General features: G+C 39.5%; 3 protein-coding genes across 3 annotated transcripts; 2 read left to right on the top strand and 1 right to left on the bottom strand.

The window, feature by feature from the left end:
* The first annotated feature begins 602 nt into the window (after positions 1 to 602).
* Positions 603 to 4,729, top strand: LOC108426760 (glutathione S-transferase omega-1). The gene is made up of 7 exons (XM_017696479.2): positions 603 to 735; positions 978 to 1,023; positions 2,051 to 2,159; positions 2,302 to 2,524; positions 3,532 to 3,633; positions 3,815 to 3,921; positions 4,341 to 4,729. The coding sequence occupies exons 2-7, from the start codon at positions 993 to 995 to the stop codon at positions 4,489 to 4,491; spliced, it is 723 nt and encodes a 240-aa protein (XP_017551968.2). The 5' UTR covers positions 603 to 735; positions 978 to 992; the 3' UTR covers positions 4,492 to 4,729.
* Positions 4,730 to 5,141: 412 nt separating this feature from the next.
* Positions 5,142 to 11,915, bottom strand: LOC108426799 (inositol 1,4,5-trisphosphate receptor interacting protein). The gene is made up of 2 exons (XM_017696538.2): positions 11,652 to 11,915; positions 5,142 to 9,089 (listed from the first exon to the last, which is right to left on the bottom strand). Exon 2 carries the CDS (start codon positions 9,073 to 9,075, stop codon positions 7,462 to 7,464), a length of 1,614 nt encoding a protein of 537 aa, XP_017552027.1. The 5' UTR covers positions 9,076 to 9,089; positions 11,652 to 11,915; the 3' UTR covers positions 5,142 to 7,461.
* Positions 11,916 to 17,504: 5,589 nt separating this feature from the next.
* Positions 17,505 to 19,584, top strand: calhm3 (calcium homeostasis modulator 3). Its single transcript, XM_017696478.1, has 3 exons — positions 17,505 to 17,791; positions 17,941 to 18,196; positions 19,138 to 19,584. The coding sequence occupies exons 1-3, from the start codon at positions 17,505 to 17,507 to the stop codon at positions 19,582 to 19,584; spliced, it is 990 nt and encodes a 329-aa protein (XP_017551967.1).
* The last annotated feature ends 1,970 nt before the right edge of the window (positions 19,585 to 21,554 follow it).

Raw genomic sequence — 21,554 nt, 5'->3', positions numbered from 1 at the left:
GAAAGGAAAGGTGATGTATCACAGTGGTAAACATGCCCCTGTCCCAACTTCTTTGGAACGTGTTGCATGCATCAAATTCAAAATGAGTGAATATTTGCAAAAAACATCCGTTTATCCATGTGAACATTAAATATCTTGTCTTTGTAGTGTATTCAATTGAATATAGGTTGAAAAGAATTTGCAAATCATCGTGTTCTGTTTTTAATTATGTTTTACACAATGTCCCAACTTCATTGGAATTGGGGTTGTAGCAGAGTACAGATGATGTGTATTCCTCCAAGTCCTGATCCTCAAAGACATCCCAGTTGGTCCTTTCAAAGCAGTCCTGCAGCTGTGAGGAAGCTTCTTCAGGCCATGTTTTGATAGTCTTTGTGATGGGCTGAGATTTGTAGTTTATATAGCCAATGCTATTCAAGACTTTTACTTTGAAATAAAAGGCAGTGCCTTGGCCGTGTGAGGCCAGAAAAGCCCAACATCTCATGTTTTTTCCTCCAACCCTATCGCCAAAAACCCCGCCTCCTCCGCGGCGATTGGCTGGTAGTTTGTTTTCGCGAGTAGTCATCCTGCGCTACGATTGGCTAATAGTCCATATTCGCGCGCAGTCTGCCCGTTGGAGGAGGCGGGGCTTGTCGGAATGTGAATAACGCCCCTCTGGCCTGTGGCTCGATGTACTGACACTTCCTCTTAGTGTTAGTTACCCAACCGAAGGTGTTTACGCTCCTCTCCGGTCTTCAGGTGAGTCCTGCATTACATTCCTAAACTCATTATCAGCTCTGCTTTTCGGGACGATTCATGGAAAATATAATTGCTTCGAATATCCGAGATGGAGAACAACAGACTCCCTTTTTCCTTTCGATAAAGGAGTTAGTTATCGCTGTTTCTGCCGTTTGCATACAGTTTCTTGCAGGATCGAGCTTTTTTGTTATGTTGTGCTGTAACTACTCACTTTCCGTTAAATGTTCGCTTTCATCTTCCAGATCCTGACAGGAATTATGGCTGCGGCTCAGAAATGCCACGCTAAAGGTAAAAGAAAGTGCAGAATAGTGAACTTCTTCTCTCCCTCTCGCACACACACACACACACACACACACACAAAACTTTCCACTTTCCATGCGGGATTGAAAGCAGTTGTGCTAGGCGCTGGAAGTCTGGAAGTGCAGCATAAGGCTGCGATGGGTGCAAGTCTGCGGAGAGTGTGGGATTTAAAAGCACTCACCGTTCATTTTTAAGACCTGTAAGAAGTGGCAGTGTAGAAAATGTTCTGAGAAATGTGTGGATATTCTGTCAAACACAGACTCAAGATAACAACTATGACAATCTAGTAAAAGTTAATGTTTTATATAAATCTAGTTAATATCAGTGAATTTGTCTGAGTTCTGCAGACTGAAGAGTCTGCAGGACTTGGACAAAGAGTCAAAGTCAGCAGAGCGTGAAGAAGAAGAGTGCTGCCAGCTCGGTGGATACCATTAAAATGACTTGGCTGTTTGAATCAACCTTACTTGTTGCTGAAGTGTGGATCACTGACAGTTAGAAAGTAAATATAACTCATAAGGTTATGCAGGATTTTTTTTAAAGTAAAATGAACTATTTGAAGTTTACAGTGTACAGCAAAAAAAAAACGAACATAGAAAGTATGTAAAAATGAAAAAAGTAGTCTTTGAAATGTGTTGAAGCGATTCTAACTGTAAAGGATGCATATTGTGCACGTGTCAAAATTGCTTTCATAATGTTAGATGACTTTTTCATCATGACTCAGCTGAATAGCTCAGGTGCATGGAGAAACACCAGCTGGGTGGGGTTATTCTGCAGAGTCATAGTGTACGTATAGCAGTGGCCTACATGATTTAAGCCTCCAGGGAGTCTTTCTGTTGATAAGTGTGATCAGGCTTATTGCACAGTCACTACACTGGCTGATGATTCAATCTAAGTCAAGTAAAAAATCTGAACAGCTTCATATAGTTCAAGGTATATTTAGTGTTCAAGAGTTCAGTGTTATTTGGCCCAGTGTGAGGAAGGTTATTCAGTTCTTATATTGATTTTGGTTCTACAGGAAGCTGCGCTCCTGGTCCTGTACCCCAGGGCCAAATTCGCATCTACAGCATGAGATTCTGCCCTTTTGCCCAGAGAACCAGGCTGGTGCTCAAAGCAAAGGGTATTAAGTAAGTTCACATGTATTTGTAAAAGAAAGAGTACATAATATTTGGTGTCTGTTAGACGCTAATAAATAGATCTGAACAGATATTTGTGGAGGAAGGAGGACTTACCTGTTTTTTATATTAACTGTCCATAATTTCAATCCAGCCATGAAACAGTGAACATCCATTTGAAAGAGAAACCTGAGTGGTACCTGAAGAAGAACCCTCTTGGTTTGGTGCCGACATTGGAGCTCCCCAGTGGTCAAGTGATCTATGAATCGCCAATCACATGCGAATACCTGGATGAAGTGTATCCTGGGAAAAAGCTGACACCCTCTGACCCTTTTGAGAAAGCCCAGCAGAAGATGCTGCTGGAGGAGTACTCAAAGGTAAGCCCACTGATACAACCATGCGGGTTGACTAGCAGGCATAGACAAAACAATGACAAGCACATAAAAAAAGTTACTATATTTTGATTTTTGTGATTTCAATGTTCTTTCCTGCTGATTTACAAAGTGTTTCACTTGTCAAATTTTCCTCCTATGAATTAAGCTGCAATGTATACTTAAAGCAAGCTTAAAGTTGACTACAGTTGCAATATATCACCACCAGATGTCACATCATTTATGTGATTAATCTACTATCATTCTCAAAGAAATTCACAATTAATATAAGCAGCGTGAACAGAAAGAATTATAGACGAGTAAAATCACTGCAGGGCCAGATGTGATTCTGACTGAGGCACAGAAACTGAGAGAAACGGTTTTGTTCTAAAATGTACACAGGCACAGCGCAGCCTTATTATACAGAAGTTTAAAATGAATGCATTTTGGAAGGAAATTGTACAACTGGAAGTGCTGAAGATGAAATCACTTTATCATCCATTATCTATACGTTGGCTAAAGGGTGTTGCATTGTGATAATTACTCACAAAGCCAAATTAGGGTGCAAAAAGACACAGGTAATCATTTAGGATAAAAAAAAATGTTACAAAAAGGGTCAATCCTGCCCCTTTTAACACACCCTACGTCATATGTGGCACCAGCTATAATGGCAAATGCGTCCAGAAACCACGATACTCCACCAGGGAGTCAAAAATTAAATTTAGTTTATTAACACTTGAGAGAACAATTTACCTTTCTCCTTCAGTGATCTTAAAAAATGTACATTGAAAAAAACAGTACATTCATGAATAAATTAGAAGCTCCTGTTTTAATCATATGACTAACTTATCATACACTGTAATTATAAAATACAAAGAATAGTCTTATTTCATCCTCCTTTCATATTTTTTAAATATATCTGTTAAGGCTGATAAAAATGAAACCATTAGAGATGAATATGAAATGTTATAAACAGAAACAGATGCCTGTCTCACCCATTCTGATTGTTTCAGATCATTCCATTGTTCTACAAGATCCCTGGAAGCAGGAAAAGTGGTGAGGATGTGTCTGCATTGGAGGCAGAACTGATGGAGAAACTCTCCAAACTGAATAAGGTAACTTGCAATATTCAAACTATTACAAATGACACCATTTTATGAAAGACAAATGTCAGATGTTCATCTTGTTAATTGTCTCTTTCTCACATTAGCGAAAGCTACAGATGTGTATGTTTGGTTTGCACCAACAAGGAAAATGAAATCTAACCTGTGGGTTGTGTCTCTCTAACTTTGCCAGGTTTTTGTGGACAAGAAAACCACGTACTTTGGCGGTGACTCTGTCACGATGATTGACTACCTGATCTGGCCGTGGTTTGAGAGGGCTGAGGCATGGCAGCTGAATCAGTATGTTTTCTTTACAAGACTTAAACGAAAAGCTGACGTTTGCATTGCAAGACTTTAATACAAGAGGACAAAGAGCAAACAAGCTCCTTTCATAAAAGAACTACTGTGATCTAAAGCACAGCCGTTATATTCCCTTGACAGTGGCAGTTATAGGGCAGGTCTCTTATTCAGAAATAGTGCAAAGTCATCACTGTAGTGCTAATTTGAAAAGTCAACATGGTCATAGACTCACCTAGGGTTGGCTTCAGTCCATAAGGGTGGTGTAGCATATATGCGCCTTAACTCGGCACCTTTTCACTTTTGTAAATATGTGCTGCTCCTGCATTTAGAAGGTATATAGGCTTGTTTGTACAGTACATGACAGTACTTGCTTGTGGTTTCTGAAAGCTGTGCATATAAAGACACTCCTCTTTTTCCAGGTGCCTGGACAGCACTCCGGAGTTGAAGAAATGGATTTTGCTCATGCAAGAGGATCCAACAGTGAAAGCCATCATGTTTGACGCAGAAACACACAAAGCCTTTTTCAACTCATTCATGGCTGGAAATCCCAATTATGACTATGGTTTATAGATTTACGCACATACTGTAGTTGATGTGGCCATCATATTAATTTTGTAGTCAAATTTTTCCTTTTTCCTGTCATATTGAGGATGAGCAATAATGGAATGGCAATATTGCTTGTTTTGCTTTTTGGAGGTTTGGGAATGTTTTATCCTTTCAAACATCAACATATTCTGGGCTTAATGCAAATAAATTTTGTATAACTACTGTGGGCAATGTTAAATAAATGATCTTTCCATAAATATTATTTATTGTATTGCATTGAATGGCACAGAGTTCTGTGTTCAACTCTGTTTCTTTTTCTCTTGGTGTCTGCAGTGACATTCTGTTTCTAGCAGTATCTGAGCTCAGGACTGTCTTTTTCTCTAAGCTATTTCTAGCAAAGATGCTTTCTCTAGATTGACAAAGCACTTCTTGTAAGTCGCTCTGGATAAGAGCATCTGCTAAATGCTGTAGATGTAAAATATAGGTAGAAGTATTTTGGCTGAACTTATAATCCTTTTATAACATTCGTCACAAAAAGTGCAATAGATTTTTTATTACACTAAGAAGGGAGAAAAAAGAAAGCAACTTCATTATTTTTGCATTACTAATTATGCAGTAAGTGGCATGTGTGCAGCATTTGGAGAAACTAGACAAAAATGAAGAAAACATGTATATATGCTGTATTCAAAAACATTCAAATTTAATGTTTTGTACATTTTATGGCAAATGACAGACATTCTTGTAACCTCAACAAGTTTAATGTTGAATTTTCTTGTCATCTGCATACTTTCTCAAGGCAAGTTCTTCATTCCTTAAATCTTAGTCATGTGTTTGGTTTTATCTCTTCCTTTTTTGGTTCATGGCTACTGACAGGAAAGAAAGATAAAACAAAGACTCTTTACCATACCCCTAACTGAAGAAGCAGTTTCTTGATATAGTTTTGCTTGTATATATTTTTAAAAATCACTGCAATTCTAAATCTAAATTTACAAGCTTTGTTTGGTATGCACCCATGAATGATGCCAAGCACTGTGCATCACTTTATCTCAAGCATTATGTCATGAGACAGAATTGGTATGACTGGAATGTGGTGAGAGGAGTCTTAGTATGCTTAGATAAGAAGGACTCAATGCCCTCCATGTCGCCTTCTAAACTTCTTCTGGCCCATAGGTCCTTATGAAAGAATACTGCTAGCCATAGCCAAAAACACATGAACACGTTCAAGCTTGTAAAGTCTGGTCACATTTTAACATATATTCTCTCTCTCTCTCTCTCTCTCTCTCTCTCTCTCTCTCTCTCTCTCTCTCTCTCTCTCTATATATATATATATATATATGTATTTGCCTTTAATCTGGCTTAATTTAAAGTCTATTTGTTCAGCTCTTCTAATACTGTCATTTTTTATACTACCTATATGTATACAATATCTTATAGCTACAATACCTTAAGTCCACCACATCTAGTGAAATAGGTTCATAATTGTAAGGCAGTGTTTATTTTTATTTGATCATGATCATTCCTCCCCCTCAGTTTCTACAGTCAAGATCAGGGCTAAAAGAGATGGGCAAACATCAGTGTCGACTGTTTCAGCCAGGCTCCTTTTTACCTTATTATCCATTGGGGAAATACTGTTGATGTTCTAAACGGAGGTTAACATCACTGAGGCTGGGTGTTAAAATTCAAAACTATTATGGTACTGTCATTTTTCCTTATTACTTCAACAATACCAACTACTAGAAAACTCCATGTTGTGCAATACTAAATTTCAATACCTAATTAGTCAGTCTTATCAGCATCTGTGAGGGTTGAGTAATCCATCATGGTCAGTAAATACACCCATTTTCAGTTTGTAATTATTTTTAAAAAATCATTAGCAAAAGAAATGTTCAGAAACTGGCATCGTTATCGGTATTGTTAGAGGCATTAAAGATTCTGAATGAAACCCAGCCCTACTTATCACTTGTGCATGTGTGACACTCATACTACAATACTGCACACCACAAAGGCAGATACATTCTAACATGGTTCTGTGTTGATTCTGACCCCTCTTACTAGCCTTTCAAGGTGGCAGTAGCTGTCCACTCTGGACATATAAGATCCAGCTATAGTGTACAAGTGCACTATCCAATGGTAGACATGGGCATGCACAAACTCTCTCTTCTGAATTTTGGATCCTCTCAAGGTTTCCTCCTCATCTTGCGAGTTCCTGCCTGTTATTGCCACTAACTTCTAGCTAGTCAATGGTTTATCCTCTGATTCTATGCTTTATTCTTATTTTTGTAAACTTCATATGTGATTCTAATTTCTGTCCACTGTCCTCCTCATGGCCTAATGTGATTTTTTAGTTTGGTGTTGGTGAAGCTCCTCCCCTTCAGCTGTACTGGATCAGGGATTTATAATGTTAAAATAAAGCTCTGATGTTCACCCATGTTGGTCTCTGTGATTGTATTCCTGGGACCCTGCTAGGAGCGACAGTCAGGGCTTGGTCTGGGGCTGCTTTGTGCCAATGTCTGTAGTAAAAAGCTCTATACAAATAAAAGTGACTTGACTTGCTCAATGGGTGTGGCAGGCCTGGACCTCTGTAAACTTTCTAGAAAGCTCTTTATAAATACATCTGTACATCATGTGTTGGTCAAAATGAATGTTCCTATACAGAAGTTATAAATGCAGTTTAAAACTGCTTAATAACCTGTATGCTGATGACGTACTGTAAAATTAATTTTCAAATTCATTACTGCATGTTTAATGTGACTCCACATCTAAATATGCATTTGCCTTATATATGTGCATGTGGTTCATTAGATACAAACTCACATTAAAAGCTGCCTAACAGTAAATGGAATGCCATCTTAATGTAGAAACTAATTCTTTCAGTGCCAAAAAAAGCTATTTACACACAGGAAAAAAATCACTCTGCAATTATGGTCTGAAAGTCCCCAGGACTGAACAGTGAGCTATTGAGCCTGGTGATTTCCATCAGTGCAGTGCGTCAGTCTATGACTCAGTTGGAGAGTTGAGTTCATGATAGATGTCTCCATTAGGGAAGTGAGGGGTGTACTCTTGAATAAGCACTGGTGCATTTCTCAGCATCTCCTGAAAATGCTCCACCATCTTTGCATATATTTGCCTCTGCAACACCAGAGGTCTGAAAAGATTTATAGATTCTGTGGTCAGGAATATTGTAGGAACTCCAATGGCAGCTGGGATGAGATGATTCCCGATGATAATATGACTAAGTCTCTTTTCTTGCAAGCTTTTTTGTAGGAAGCCCAACAAGTCCTGCAGCCGCTGGTCCAGACACTGTGGTTTCCATGATGAAGGTGATTTGCGCAGCAGCAGATGCAAGAGAGCAGTTTTCAAATGGTAGTTTGTGAGAGCACTTCTGCCAGTCAGACCTGTCTGCTTCCTGTGCAAAAAAGATGCAAGCTGAAGGCACCGGAGGTGGCAAGAGTTGTCTGGAAGTCTCTTTGCCATGTGCTTAAGCAGGTTCCTCTCATAAACGGTGAATGAAAGATGCCAATGTATGTCTGACATATTGGCAGTATCTGAAGGACAATGAGAGATGAAGTATGCGTCGGTGTCCTCAAGCTGAATAGCAGGTGTAATGTTTAGAACAATAACCTTTCCTGACCTGAACCTGACCTTCAGCGCCCCAGGGAAGTCTAGATTGCGGAAAGTGAGCTCAAACTCATACTTGTGAGAGATCTGTCCCCATGCTTTGGTCACCGAGATCTGGAACCACTTCATGACCTGATCTTTAGATAGATAAGGAGTGTTTCTTGAGCACAGCAGCTCCTCCAAGGCATGGTCGTCAACTTCGCTGCTTTCGTTTCTGTTGTGAAGCAGGCACAGCATATCCTCGCCAAGGTTGGTTGTACCACAGAGGCAGTCCGGGCAATTTCCATTCATTTTTGTCAACTTAATCCTGCCACAACCTTGCAGGTCCAGTGGAATGTCAGAAGATGCAAGACACCACAGCTGGAACTGGAAAGAGTAAGGCTCTGGGGTTGCAAAAGGCACGATGAGATCACACATGAGAGGCTTACATATTCTCCAAGACTCAAACATGCTGCCCACTCCAACAAAGTCCTCAAGCTCCATATCAACCTCACGGTCACAAAAGCTCCTCAAAGCCTCCAGCAGGTCATCTGCAAAGCCCTCAACAAACTCCCGCACCCTCCCGCTCTCATGGATAAAAGGATGGAAGCTGGTCTCGCAGAAGTTGCTTAAGACACCTTTATCTAAAGTTACAACCTTTGCACCCGCATTGGTGTACCCTTCTTCATCTTCTGAGGGGTCAGAAGTTTCTCCAGGGATCAGATCCTGCCTACAAACCTCAATAGTGAAGAAAATGACAAGAGAAAGGGCACTCCAGAAATACCAGCCATAACAGTCAAAGCTTGAGTCCAGGACTTCTTTATCTGCCTTAAAGAGCTCCTGCTCAAGCCTCTCCCGCTCAGCCTCCAGCCTCTCCTCATGCTCCTTCATCCGGGCCAAAATGTCTTCATCCTGTTCTGGGATGGTAGTGTTTTCCTTGGGGAAAAGTAGCGGGTGGTTGAGAATGGCAGCTACCACCACCATACAGACCCTTGTTATTGCACCCTGCATCACTAATTACGGATCTGTGGAAAAAGTAACAACATTACAAGATGTGTAAATTTTTGTTCACTTGTGTGAAATCATTAATCCTCACGCCATCATACTGCTGTGAAAGTGAGTGTGAGGCACTAATGGCTGAAGACATGGCAGAAATCTGTATTTTTTGAACAGCTTAGACAGACCACATCACAATTTGAAACTTGTCAAAAGCGCAGCACAAACTATACTGATGATGATCTTTTTGCTACAATGCTTTCTGTAGAAGCTGTGCTCATATTAGATCAAGAGCTATACTAAAAATAGAGATAGCTCTGAGTCCTGAGATGCACAGGCCTGTCTGCAGCCACACAGTGTGGAAGGAAGTCAGATAACCCCTGTAGAGAATTTTAAGACACCTAACCAGATATCATTAACATGCACTGATACCACTGTTTCCCTGTCTCAATGGGTTATAAACTAAAATAACTCTTTATCTGCTGAGGAATGTTAAGCCTATTCCTTGTTGAAAACGTATTTTTTAACTTAATTATTTTCTTAAGCATAAGCACAGTTAAGTCTTACAGTCTTATAATATACTCTTCAGTGATAGTGTGATAGGCCAGTGAATAGCATGCCATTTAACCCTGGGCTGCTTCTGAAGCTTGTCAAAAGAACTACAACACAGGAAGGAACCCAATATAAACACTAAAGGAAGTTATGTAATTTGCAGAGCTCTATCCCTGAGAAACAGTTGAACTATTGCATAAGAAATGTACAATAGTTGGCATTAGTTTCACAATGGATGTCACTTAAATACAAAAATAAAAGAACATGAAGGAACACTGAACAACTATGAACAATTACCACTCTGAAACATTGTAACTGAGGCCTTCTCAGTGCTTCCTATCTATATCTACCCGTACCCAGTGCAAAGTGTCGTGCAGCAGCGAACATTTAACAGCATTAAATAAAGACCACCTGTCTAAACTTTCATTAGGTAGTTGCAAGTGTAATGTTTTTAATGGTTTTGTCTTTTTATCATAAGTTGAAAGTTAACCACTTTTGCAATGTATTATCTTGTGATGATTAGGGCAAGAAATCAACTCTTAGAAATGAGGAGACGGCAATACTCTAAATAACTTTCTGTGCTCTTGTTTCCATAATATAATAACAGAAACTGTGTTTGAATGCCAATGTAAACAGATGACTGTGGAGCACCCTCTGTAAATTAAACTGTATAAACTGTTCTCTTTTACACATTGTCAAGAAGCCAGGTTGAATCACACTGCCCTCCACATAACAAAGCCAACTGGAAATTTTGCCTTCGCATGCGAAGACTTAGACTCTCTTTTAGTGGGAGCATCAAGAGGAAGCCAAAAGCCAGTCTGCAACACTGCGGGAAGCTCCAGCCCTGGAGGCAGAGGTGGGCAATATGACAAAAACAGCACATACTTCAAGAAATTTTCACAAAGGCACAGTATTTATTTTTTCAGATATATGATCAGGTGGAACACTGGAAAAAGAACCAGTAGTGATACATAAAAAAATACTATCAAAAACTAAACACAATGATTTTCATTCAATATCTGACATACTTTGTTGCACTAAATCCAGTCAAACTCACAAAATTTGCTGTATTTAAAATGAATCATGCACTTTGTCAGTGACCTACAAGCACTGATGATATGCAGGATATGTTCAGAAAAGCATACCAAAGTGTAGCATGTAGAATATATAACATTATATACATCTTGCTGCCTGGCCGTACCTAGAGGCTCACAGCACTGCTCAGTTGTCACTCCTTCCTGTTTTAACACACTTTAGACCTTTCAGGTCTTTAAACTTTCAGGCTTGATTTTTTTGCACCGCAGGCTTTTTAGACTTGACTCATGATGGACTCTTTTGGTCTCTTTCATATGAAGAATCAGTTTCTGACAGCTGAGCAGATGTCAGCCAGATGTTTTGCACATTTATACATAAATACTTAATATGCCAACTTTTACTATTTTAAGTAGAAAGTGTTTTCTGCACGTTTTGGACAGGCCTCTTCTGAACACACCTCAAAACAGGTCTAAAGTGTGTTAGTCTGAGTCTTTAACCAGTCATGCAGGAAGAAGCTGAATGACGTTCATTTACCTCTAGAGTGATGGAGTTTCACATAATGCTGAAAACAGACAGAGGATGCTGACTTATGTGCTCTTAAATGTTACTAGCACTTCCTACGTTCAGCAAATATGAGATTAGTGTAAAATCGTGCCTACGATTTCACCATGACGCATAGGGGGCTAATAATGGTCCTGAACAACTTCCCCATTTTAGTCTCCGCTAGTAAACAGTGTTGAGCTAGGATCCTAAAAATTAACTTAAAAATAAGCTACAAAGCTCGTGTTTCTTCTTGCACGGTAGATGATCATGATGTGCGAGAAAGATGGAGGGGAGGGTTAAATGAAAGCCATCCAGCTTCTTCTTGAGTAGCTACACTGATGTATGGCTGATGTTACACAGCGTAGTACAGACAGACGTACCGAGTTTTAGACTAGCACGATTCAGGCAGGAGACAGAAAACAGAGAAGAGGTGAAATGCATGTAAGAAAACACAAACTTGCCTTTTAGTACGAGAGTTTGGTCCTTGAGCGGTCCATTGTGCCGGAACAAGAAAAAGAAAGTGGCGCCATGTAACAGCGGAATGAGACTTGGCTGTTTCCTCTTACTCTGTTTGTGACTCGAGGTGGAGAAGCATGATGGTCATTTCCTGAAACGTCGGTTCATGAAGCCAGTTTTCCCTCTGCTATAAAAAGATCACGGGCTGGGCCGGCACAGTTTACTCAGCCTGGGCTCCATGTGACTCACGTGTATCAACCTCATCATAACGCAACACAGCACAACTGCTGAACACAACACAACACAGCACAACTGCTGAACACAGCACAACACAACTACTGAACACGCAACACAACTACTGAACACAACACAGCACAACCGCTGAACACACAGCACAGCACAACTACTGAACACGCAACACAACTACTGAACACAGCACAACCGCTGAACACACAGCACAGCACAACTACTGAAAACAACACAACTACTGAACACAACACAACTGCTGAGCATAGCACAACTGCTGAACACAACACAGCACAACTGCTGAACACACAGCACAGCACAACTGCTGAACACACAACACAACTACTGAACACAACACAGCACAACTGCTGAACACAACACAGCACAACTGCTGAACACACAACACAACTGCTGAACATAACACAGCACAACACAGCACGACTGCTGAACACACAACACAGCACAACTGCTGAACACAACACAGCACAACTGCTGAACACACAACACAACTGCTGAACACACAACACAACTGCTGAACACAACACAACTGCTGAACACACAACACAGCACAACTGCTGAACACACAACACAACTGCTGAACACACAACACAGCATGACTGCTGAACACAACACAACACAGCACAACTGCTGAACACACAACACAGCACAATTACTGAACACAACACAGCACAATTGCTGAACACACAATACAACTGCTGAACACAACACAGCACAACTGCTGAACACACAACACAACTGCTGAACACAACGCAACACAGCACACCTGCTGAACATAACGCAACACAACACAATTGCTGAATACAACACAACGCAACTGCTGAACACAATGCAACATAGCATAACTGCTGAACACAACAGCACAACTGCTGAACAGAACACAACACAATTGCTGAACACAACACAACTGCTAAACACTACACAACTGCTGAACACAATGCAACACAGCAGAACTGCTGAACACGATGTAACACAACACAACTGCTGAACACAGTACACCACAACTGCTGAACACACAACACAGAACACAACTGCCGAACACAACTTCTGAACACAGAACACAACTGCTGAACACACAACGCAGAACATAATTGTTATTTATCTCAGTGTTACTAAATTCTGCTAAATCCTGAATAGACTGATAAATCAACGTGATGATCAGTTATTAATCTCAGTGTTACTGAGCTCTGCTAAAGCCTGAGTAGACTGATAAATCAATGTGATAACTAGCTACTAATCTCAGTGTTACTGAGCTCTGCTAAAGCCTGAGTAGACTGATAAATCAATATGATGATCAGTTATTAATCTCGGTGTTACTGAGCTCTGCTAAAGCCTGAGTAGACTGATAAATCAATGTGATAACTAGCTACTAATCTCAGTGTTACTGAGCTCTGCTAAAGCCTGAGTAGACTGATAAATCAATATGATGATCAGTTATTAATCTCAGTGTTACTGAGCTCTGCTAAAGCCTGAGTAGACTGATAAATCAATGTGATAACTAGCTACTAATCTCAGTGTTACTGAGCTCTGCTAAAGCCTGAGTAGACTGATAAATCAATATGATGATCAGTTATTAATCTCAGTGTTACTGAGCTCTGCTAAAGCCTGAGTAGACTGATAAATCAATGTGATAACTAGCTACTAATCTCAGTGTTACTGAGCTCTGCTAAAGTCTGAGTAGACCGATAAATCAAAGTGATTATCGGTTATTAATCTCAGTGTTACTTCTTCTTCTTCTTTCGTCTGCTCCCTTTAGGGGTCGCCACAGCGAATCATCTGCCTCCATCTTGCCCTATCCACTGCCTCCTCTACTTTTACACCAACCATCTCCATGTCCAACTTCACTACATCCATAAACCTTCTCTGAGGTCTACCTCTTCGCCTTCTACCCGGCAGCTCCATCTCCAAAATTCTTTGACCAATATATCCACTATTCCTCCTCAACACATGTCCAAACCATCTCAACCTGGCCTCTCTGGCTTTATCTCCAAACTGCTCCACCTTCACTGTCCCTCTGATCTGCTCATTTCTAATCTTGACCATCCTTATCACTCCCAATGAAAATCTCAGCATCTTCATCTCCGCCACCTCCAGCTCAGCCTCCTGTCTTTTAGACAGAGCCACAGTCTCCAAACCATACATCATAGCATGACGCACTACTGTCTTGTAAACCTTCCCTTTCACTCTCGCTGCTATCTGTCACACATCAGACCTTGACACCCGTCTCCACCCACTCCATCCTGCCTGCACCCTCTTCTTCACCTCTTTTATACACTGCACATACTGGATGGTTGACCCAAGATATTTTAAGTCATTCACCTTTGCGACCTCTACTCCTTGCATCTTCACCTTTCCACCAGCCTCCCTCTCATTCACACACATGTATTCCGTCTTGTCTCTACTGACCTACATTCCTCTCCTCTCCAGTGCAAACCTCCACCTCTCCAGATTCTCTTCCACCTGCTCTCTACTCTCACCACAGATTACAATGTCATCTGCAAACATCATGGTCCATGGAGCCTCCTGCCTGACCTCATCTGTCAACCTTTCCATCACCATTGCAAACAAGAAGGGGCTCAAAGCTGATCCCTGATGTAACCCTACCTTCACCTTGAAACCATTTGTCACTCCAACTGCACACCTCACTACTGTCTCACTATCCTCATACATGCATCATCTGCAGGTACAGTATAGTCCTCTACAACTCATGTATGGAAAAAGCAGAAAATTTGTTAGTCAGGCTATTTTGCACAGAAACTGTTATTTTGGCTAGCAAGCCTCTGTTTAGTGTTGTTTGTTGAGGAAAATTATGTTATGACCTATTGAAAGTGTTGAATTCTGTAGCATCCCGGTTTGTTCTGCCATGGCCGGGCGGAGTGGCGATCGCAGAGAACCACGGGTACCGCTGTGGCAATGGTGAGAGACTTAAATCTTGTAACTAAGTTGTTAATGTGCTGTTACTCTAAGGTAAGCTGTGTTGGTTACTGCATCTGCAAAAAATCTTTTTAATGTGATAATACATAGTGCTATAGAACAATGTAAAAACTACTTAGCTATCTCACTAAACAGGACCGTGCAGTGCTCAAATTTGCTAAAACATTATATAAAGATAAATGATATGCATACTATTGCATGATTTCAGTACGTCTGCTAAAGAACCTTGTGCAGAAGACGAGAGGTCCTCCTCAAAATATTTTATCTCACACCATCAAACATTAGCTTTAGCATCAGCTCAACTGAAGGAGTAACATCTGTTGCTCAAACCTCCTCATTAAACATGAAAACCACTTTAACAGTCAGAGGCAAAAAAAACATTCCCAAGTTTGATTAATGCAAACATGGTCATCAAAGTCCCCTTTTTGCTTTAATTAGCTTAAATATTTAAAATATTTTCAAATGTCACAAAACCAGTAAAATGGCATGTTTGAATTTTTCGTCTTAAAATGAACTGATATTTAAAAATGAAAACATTCTAAAATGTAAGTTATAATTTTACCCATCAAATTTGATAGTTTTTTTTTTCTTAAATGGTGCCAAATATATCATTTTGTGTTCTCAGTTTCTCACCCTTGAGGCACGTGACTCAGTAAATCACCTCATTTCACTATAAAGAGCATGCAAAGATGGCAGTACTTTCCTTGGCACCTTTTCAATCATGTCTTTATGCATTTGACACTTATGGACAAATAGAACTCGTCAAGCTTGTTGCACTTATATCATGCTGAAAAGAGTAAAATAATATGTATGAAAATGTTATTCAAGTCGTATTTGAGTAGATGAACTGCTTGAGCCCATAGCTAAACACTGCAGTAGCATGCTAATAACTCTGTTATTAGCAAACCTGTTAGTGCGCTTTTGTTACAGACTTGACACTATTACACTGTGTCCAGTGCTGGGACACAAAAGCATAGTTCTATCCACATTGATTACAAAGAATTCACAATTGGATTCTTGAATATTTTTTTAATAGATTTAGTGCATTTGACTTCAGTTTACAGGGTGATTAAAAAAGATTCATCCGATTTCAAAATGATGTACTTCACTTCTAAATCAATACAGAACAATGCAGTTAATTGTAAACGGTTTAATTGAGCATGAAGTGAGCAAAAATTTATTATGCAATTTTACAAGTGCTCAGTGTTAGCTCCTGTATGGACAACATCAACACGATAGTCAAATTCATCCCATACTCGACTGAGCATGTCGGGTGTCACTGCACTCTCGGCTCTTTCTATGAGATTTTGGAGATCATCCAGTGTTGGTGGTGGTGGCACATAAACAGAATCCTTAAAGTTCTACCCCAAAAAAGTCACACAGCGTGAGATCTGGTGATGCTGGTGATCTGTTTCTTGGAACTGTTGGTTGCAACTACAAATGCTCTGAGCTGCTGGAGGTTCACTGCCATACTGACAGTCAGAAACTCTATGACCCCCTCTTTCAACTGGTATGTGATGGGTTACTAGGCACCTCACGGTTGTGAAAACATGATTTGAAGTCAGATGAATCTTTTTGAATCACCCTGTATATACATTTCACTGTTTTTTTGGAAGAACACTGTTCCTACCCTCTAGCACAATTTTAGAGATTTGGAGAATTTATACCAAGCTGCGCTGAAGCTGTTCTGGTTGCTCCTGGTGGTCCTACACCTCACTAGTTTTTATATACATATATAATTCACGTAATTAGAAAATGTCAATTTCAGTCTGGTTCCATTTTCTTACATTAAAAATAAAGTATGTTTTCCCTTCTCCTGTAAAGTTACCATTTTGGAGAGGTTTTGTTCCGACAGCAGCAAGATATATGTATATATACTGACTATCAGGAAAGCACTTTACTTCAAACATTCACTAAAAACTGGCCAATTGGTTTCAGCTTCACAGGTTTCAGCCTTAATTAGTGCTGTGTATCAGCTATACTATGTGTTAATACTTTACTGTAAACAATTTTTACATATTTTTTTCAGTTTTTTTAATGAAGAAACTGTTTATGACTAATTGCTGAGTTAACAATTGTGCCCTATCTGGTTCACAAAGTTGATGGTCATTATAAGATGAGATAAATATGAGAGTATTTTCTGTGAGCTGTCAGTAAATGTTTTCCTTTTGTTTTGAAAAGTATCCAATGGTTTTTTTGTGTTTTTGTATGTGAGCTATGTTAATTGTTCTGTAAATATATGTGAAAACGACTGAAAGCACCACTGTTTTGTCCACTGTTTTGACGGCGCCATCTTTGCTGCTGGGCAGCTCTGCACCTGTTGGGTGTGGCAGATCAAGCAAAGTAGAAGCATTTTGTTCTGTGGTCAAAGTAATCAGCATGTGAACACACTAGGAGGAGTCAGCACGATGGACTTACTCCTGTGACTTAAATTACATTCTCACTGGAAGAGCCATTGCGCACGGATTCTCTAAAAGCAGGTCAAATCGATTAAAAACGCATCTTCTCAGTCTAATCTAATCTCTCCACAGAGGATTAGCTCTTTTTTCTTTTTCATTAAACCAGGTGCTGGCATTTAACCTGTTTACATAGACAATCTTCTTGAATTAGGGCTCTATATAGTGTCTGTATACGGCTGTCTACGAGGCTCAAGCTTTATTATGGATCGCCTGAAGCTGGTTCTGCAATATTTCCAGTCAAATTCTGAGTCCATCTCTAATGGAATCTGTGTGATCTTAGCGCTAATAAGTGTGAAGCTCTACACTAGTTTTGATTTCAACTGCCCGTGTATACCTCAGTATAATAAACTGTACGCCCTGGGCGTCATGTTTGTGCCTCCTGTGATACTCTTCTTATTGGGAGTTATGATTAATCGACATACTGGAGTGATGATGGAGGAATGGGCCAGACCTCCAGGCAAGAGGACCAAAAACCCAGCTGTAATAAAGTAAGCTTTTCTCTTTTAAGCAGAGGTCCTTTCCTATTCACGGCTTTTATCAGGTTGTAGCTGTGTATTTGTATACTTTGAAATAGTTACTCCATCAATTTAGGTGCACTACACAAGTTCATTTTTTTAAAAAATCAACTCTTCTGCAGGTACTTGTTTTCAGCTATGATGCAGCGGGCCCTGCTAGCTCCCATGGTGTGGATCCTAGTGACCCTGCTGGATGGAAAATGTTTCATCTGTGCATTCAGTATGAGTGTGGATCCCAAACATTTCACTGGCTTACCCAACAACACGGGTCTGGATCTGGTCAAGATCATGGCCAAGGTGCCCTGCAAGGAAGACATCATCTTCAGAAATACCACTTTCCGTAAAGCAGTCACACGCTATGTGCGCTGTTACTCCCAAGTAAGTAAAGTGTAAAATTAAGAGAACTTTTTAATGTTCATATCTCAGAACCTATTAAGGGAATCCAACTCTGTATGAAGCTGTCTTATCTTTCCTTTTTTGGACTTGAGTGTGAAACATAATTAGTAGTGTATAATTAGCCATACATCTTTGGAAGAACTGATGGGGCTTAAATTCTCTTGAATATACCAAGAGGTATAAACTAATTGTTGATTGAAGATATTGAAGATATTACCAGTATACTGTAGACCTATGCTGTTGCAAATTGTATTCTTATAATCATTAAGTTTTCTAGTATTACTATTAATATTACACTCTTTAAAAGATGGTTCCTCAGGGATTTTTTACTAAAGGGAAGTTTAGTAGAGTTCTATGTAGAACCAAATAATGCTTAAATGGTACCCTTTTCAAAAGGGTTCTATATAGAACCATATATAGCACATTCTCCATCAGTCTGAAGAATGATTTCACTGATGCAAAATATTATTTAAGTATGTAAATTGTTCTTAGAGTGTTCATAGTTCTATACTGTACATTTTTCATTCATCAAGGTACAAACAATGTAAATGTTCCCTCAAAGATACAACAGTGAGTTTAATGTCCAGTCGTTTACCTTAAATGTGTTTTTTCAGATGAAAAGTACATATTTGTATCTTTTCATAACCTAATGTTTTGAAACAGAACAATAATATATAAAGTCTGGAGACGAGACGGGGTGTGTGGAGAATTTAATGGATTATGGTACAATTATGTTCCCTGACTAAAGGTGCTGAGATGTCCCCTTGAGGGTACCACCCCATTGACAAGAGGGGTACTGCCCCAGTGACAGTTTTGTGCCTTCATTTCTGAGAGTGTATATACCACTGCCTTTACTAAAGAACCATTGAAGAACCATCTTTTTAAGAGTGTACATCTAATCCTTGCATTCTGCTTTCTGCTAGGCCATAGGATGGTCCATCCTCCTCCTCCTCATTCTTGTGGGTGCTGTGGCTCGAGTCATTAAACCATGCTTCAATCATGCCATTTTCCTCCAGACACGTTACTGGAGCAACTACCTGGACATTGAGCAGAAGCTCTTTGATGAGACTTGTGTCCTTCATGCCAGAGAATTTGCCAGAAAATGTGTAGTGCAGTTCTTTGAGGGTATGCAAGATGATGCAGTTCTAAGGCTGCCTCTCTCACACACACTCCCATCCAGAAAAACTCAAGACGAATATGAGGAAGAGGAGCGACTCCATGGTATAACTAGAAAGGAGCAGGTGGATCACTTGCTCCAAACCTGGTACCAGTGCAGACCCGAGCTAGATGTAACCAAAATAGCCCATAGGCCCACTCTGTGCATTACCTGGGAGGACTATAAGGGACGCACAATTTACTCAGATGTATGAAATGACAATAAAAGGGGAAAAAAATGCACATCTGTTTGAAAGTTTCAATTTAAAACATTAAGTTGGTAAAACTAGAAAAAAAATGAATGTGATCATTAGTGTTTTCTGGGAATGACAACAGGAATCAACTAGATGGACATTTATATCCTACTTGTTTAAATATTGTTTTTAAAAGGTTTAATAAACCTTCACCTGAAAAAAAAATGCTACCTCAAGATAACCTTAAGATTATTAACCTTTGTGTGATGGTCATGACAGTCAGCTGAAAAGCAACCTTAATTAACTGATTAATTTTGTTAAAGTTATGAATCTCAACAAATAAATATGTCAAACCCTTCAAGGAGTGTAAAATTAAGAAACATTCAAAAGAGTGAAAGGTGTAGGGTCCCCAGGACTAGGACTGAGACACTGTAACTGCACAGCATTTCCAGTTTCCTCAAAGTGAGTACTGTTGCAGAAGGCCTTAACTACTTCATCATGCCATTTTAATTATTTTTGCGTGATTTTGCATGATTACCAATTTTGGAGTAACAGTTATGGGGTTATAACACATGATGCATGAAACTCCATGTAAACAATATTAACAGCTTACCAACAGTTTACAAATAACCAAACGTGCCCTTACAAATTCCCACTGATTTTCAACATTTCTGCATCATTTAATTATTAAGATGTAAACAAAGCCATTCAGAGTGGTCTGATGTGAAACGGTGCCTTGAAGGGAAATTTACAAACTCAAATTCCTTTACAACAGTAGGGATAGGAACCAAGAGTTGTGATGTCAAATATATACTCATTTTATTTAGTATTCAGTTTCTTCAGTCAACCTACACGTGTCTTCTGAGTTTTATATGGTGACTGTGTTGATTATGGTGAAATAGTGATGAATCAGAAAAAATGAGTTTTGGTGGCTATTTTGCCTTACAGTGCCCTGCATGTACCTCTCTGACATAAACGTATGTAAGAAAAAATACACTTTAGGCCAAAACCTCATCTAAGTACTATAACAAAACAATGTCTTAGGCATCAGGCAGCATACTCATAACCATTTCGTGTAACATCTGTATTATGTAACTTTTAGAGGCATCAAACTCTTCAGATATCTGGTTCCTGTAACCACCACTGTCAGCTCTGTCTCAGTGAGTTCTTCTAAAACAGTGTATTTCACCTCAAACCTTTAACCAAGGTCATGCAAGGTCATGTTTGTTGTGCAATGAAATGAAACTTAAAAATACGTTTTAAAAAGATACAATAACTAAGCTTAAAACTAAGCAGCGTCTTGCCTTTTGTGGGAACTTTTTACAGTATATAAAAGAGATTAAATACAATTTTCCTTGACATTTAAGGGAATGAATGAAACACAAAACTGCTGGCGATCTGCTGGATTGTTTTAGCCAATCAAAATAGCAAATTTGCATGCTGAGATTTGAATTCCCCAGGATTTCATTTGTTTAGTTTTGCATGTCTCTCTACAGAGCCATTACTCAGCATTGTGGACATGGCTATGATGCAAATGACACTGGATGTTCTTCATTCAATAAACACAGTGGAAAAACTTAAATGCCTAACATAATCATATATTTTGACATGCTATTTTATTTGAGATGGCCTTTTTTTATTTCAATGCTGATCTACATCTGTGTGCTGTGTGTACAGTTACATTATTTAAGTTTTGTTCAACTCTTACAGTCTTGAGGATGTAAACAAAATGATACATGTGAGTTCGTGTTACAGGTTGTGGGTCTGCAAGGTGTGTCGTTTTGAATTCGGTCTTACCCTCCACACACAGGAATACGTTGTGCACTAAAGCATACTACTGTACTTTAAACCATATTAAATGTGTCTGTTTACACTGACATCAAAGCAGAAATCTGAGAGCTGCCAATACTTCAAACAGCAGTTAAACAAAGGCCAAACATCTGGATAAGGCCAGTAAAGGAAAAAAGAGAGGAGGGGCCAGAGCTGTGGTC

The sequence above is a fragment of the Pygocentrus nattereri genome, chromosome 5 (assembly GCF_015220715.1).
Source record: "Pygocentrus nattereri isolate fPygNat1 chromosome 5, fPygNat1.pri, whole genome shotgun sequence".
In the NCBI taxonomy this organism is placed as follows: domain Eukaryota; kingdom Metazoa; phylum Chordata; class Actinopteri; order Characiformes; family Serrasalmidae; genus Pygocentrus; species Pygocentrus nattereri.
The sequence above is the reverse complement of the archived record's forward strand: the minus strand, read 5'-3'. Positions and strand labels throughout refer to the sequence as shown.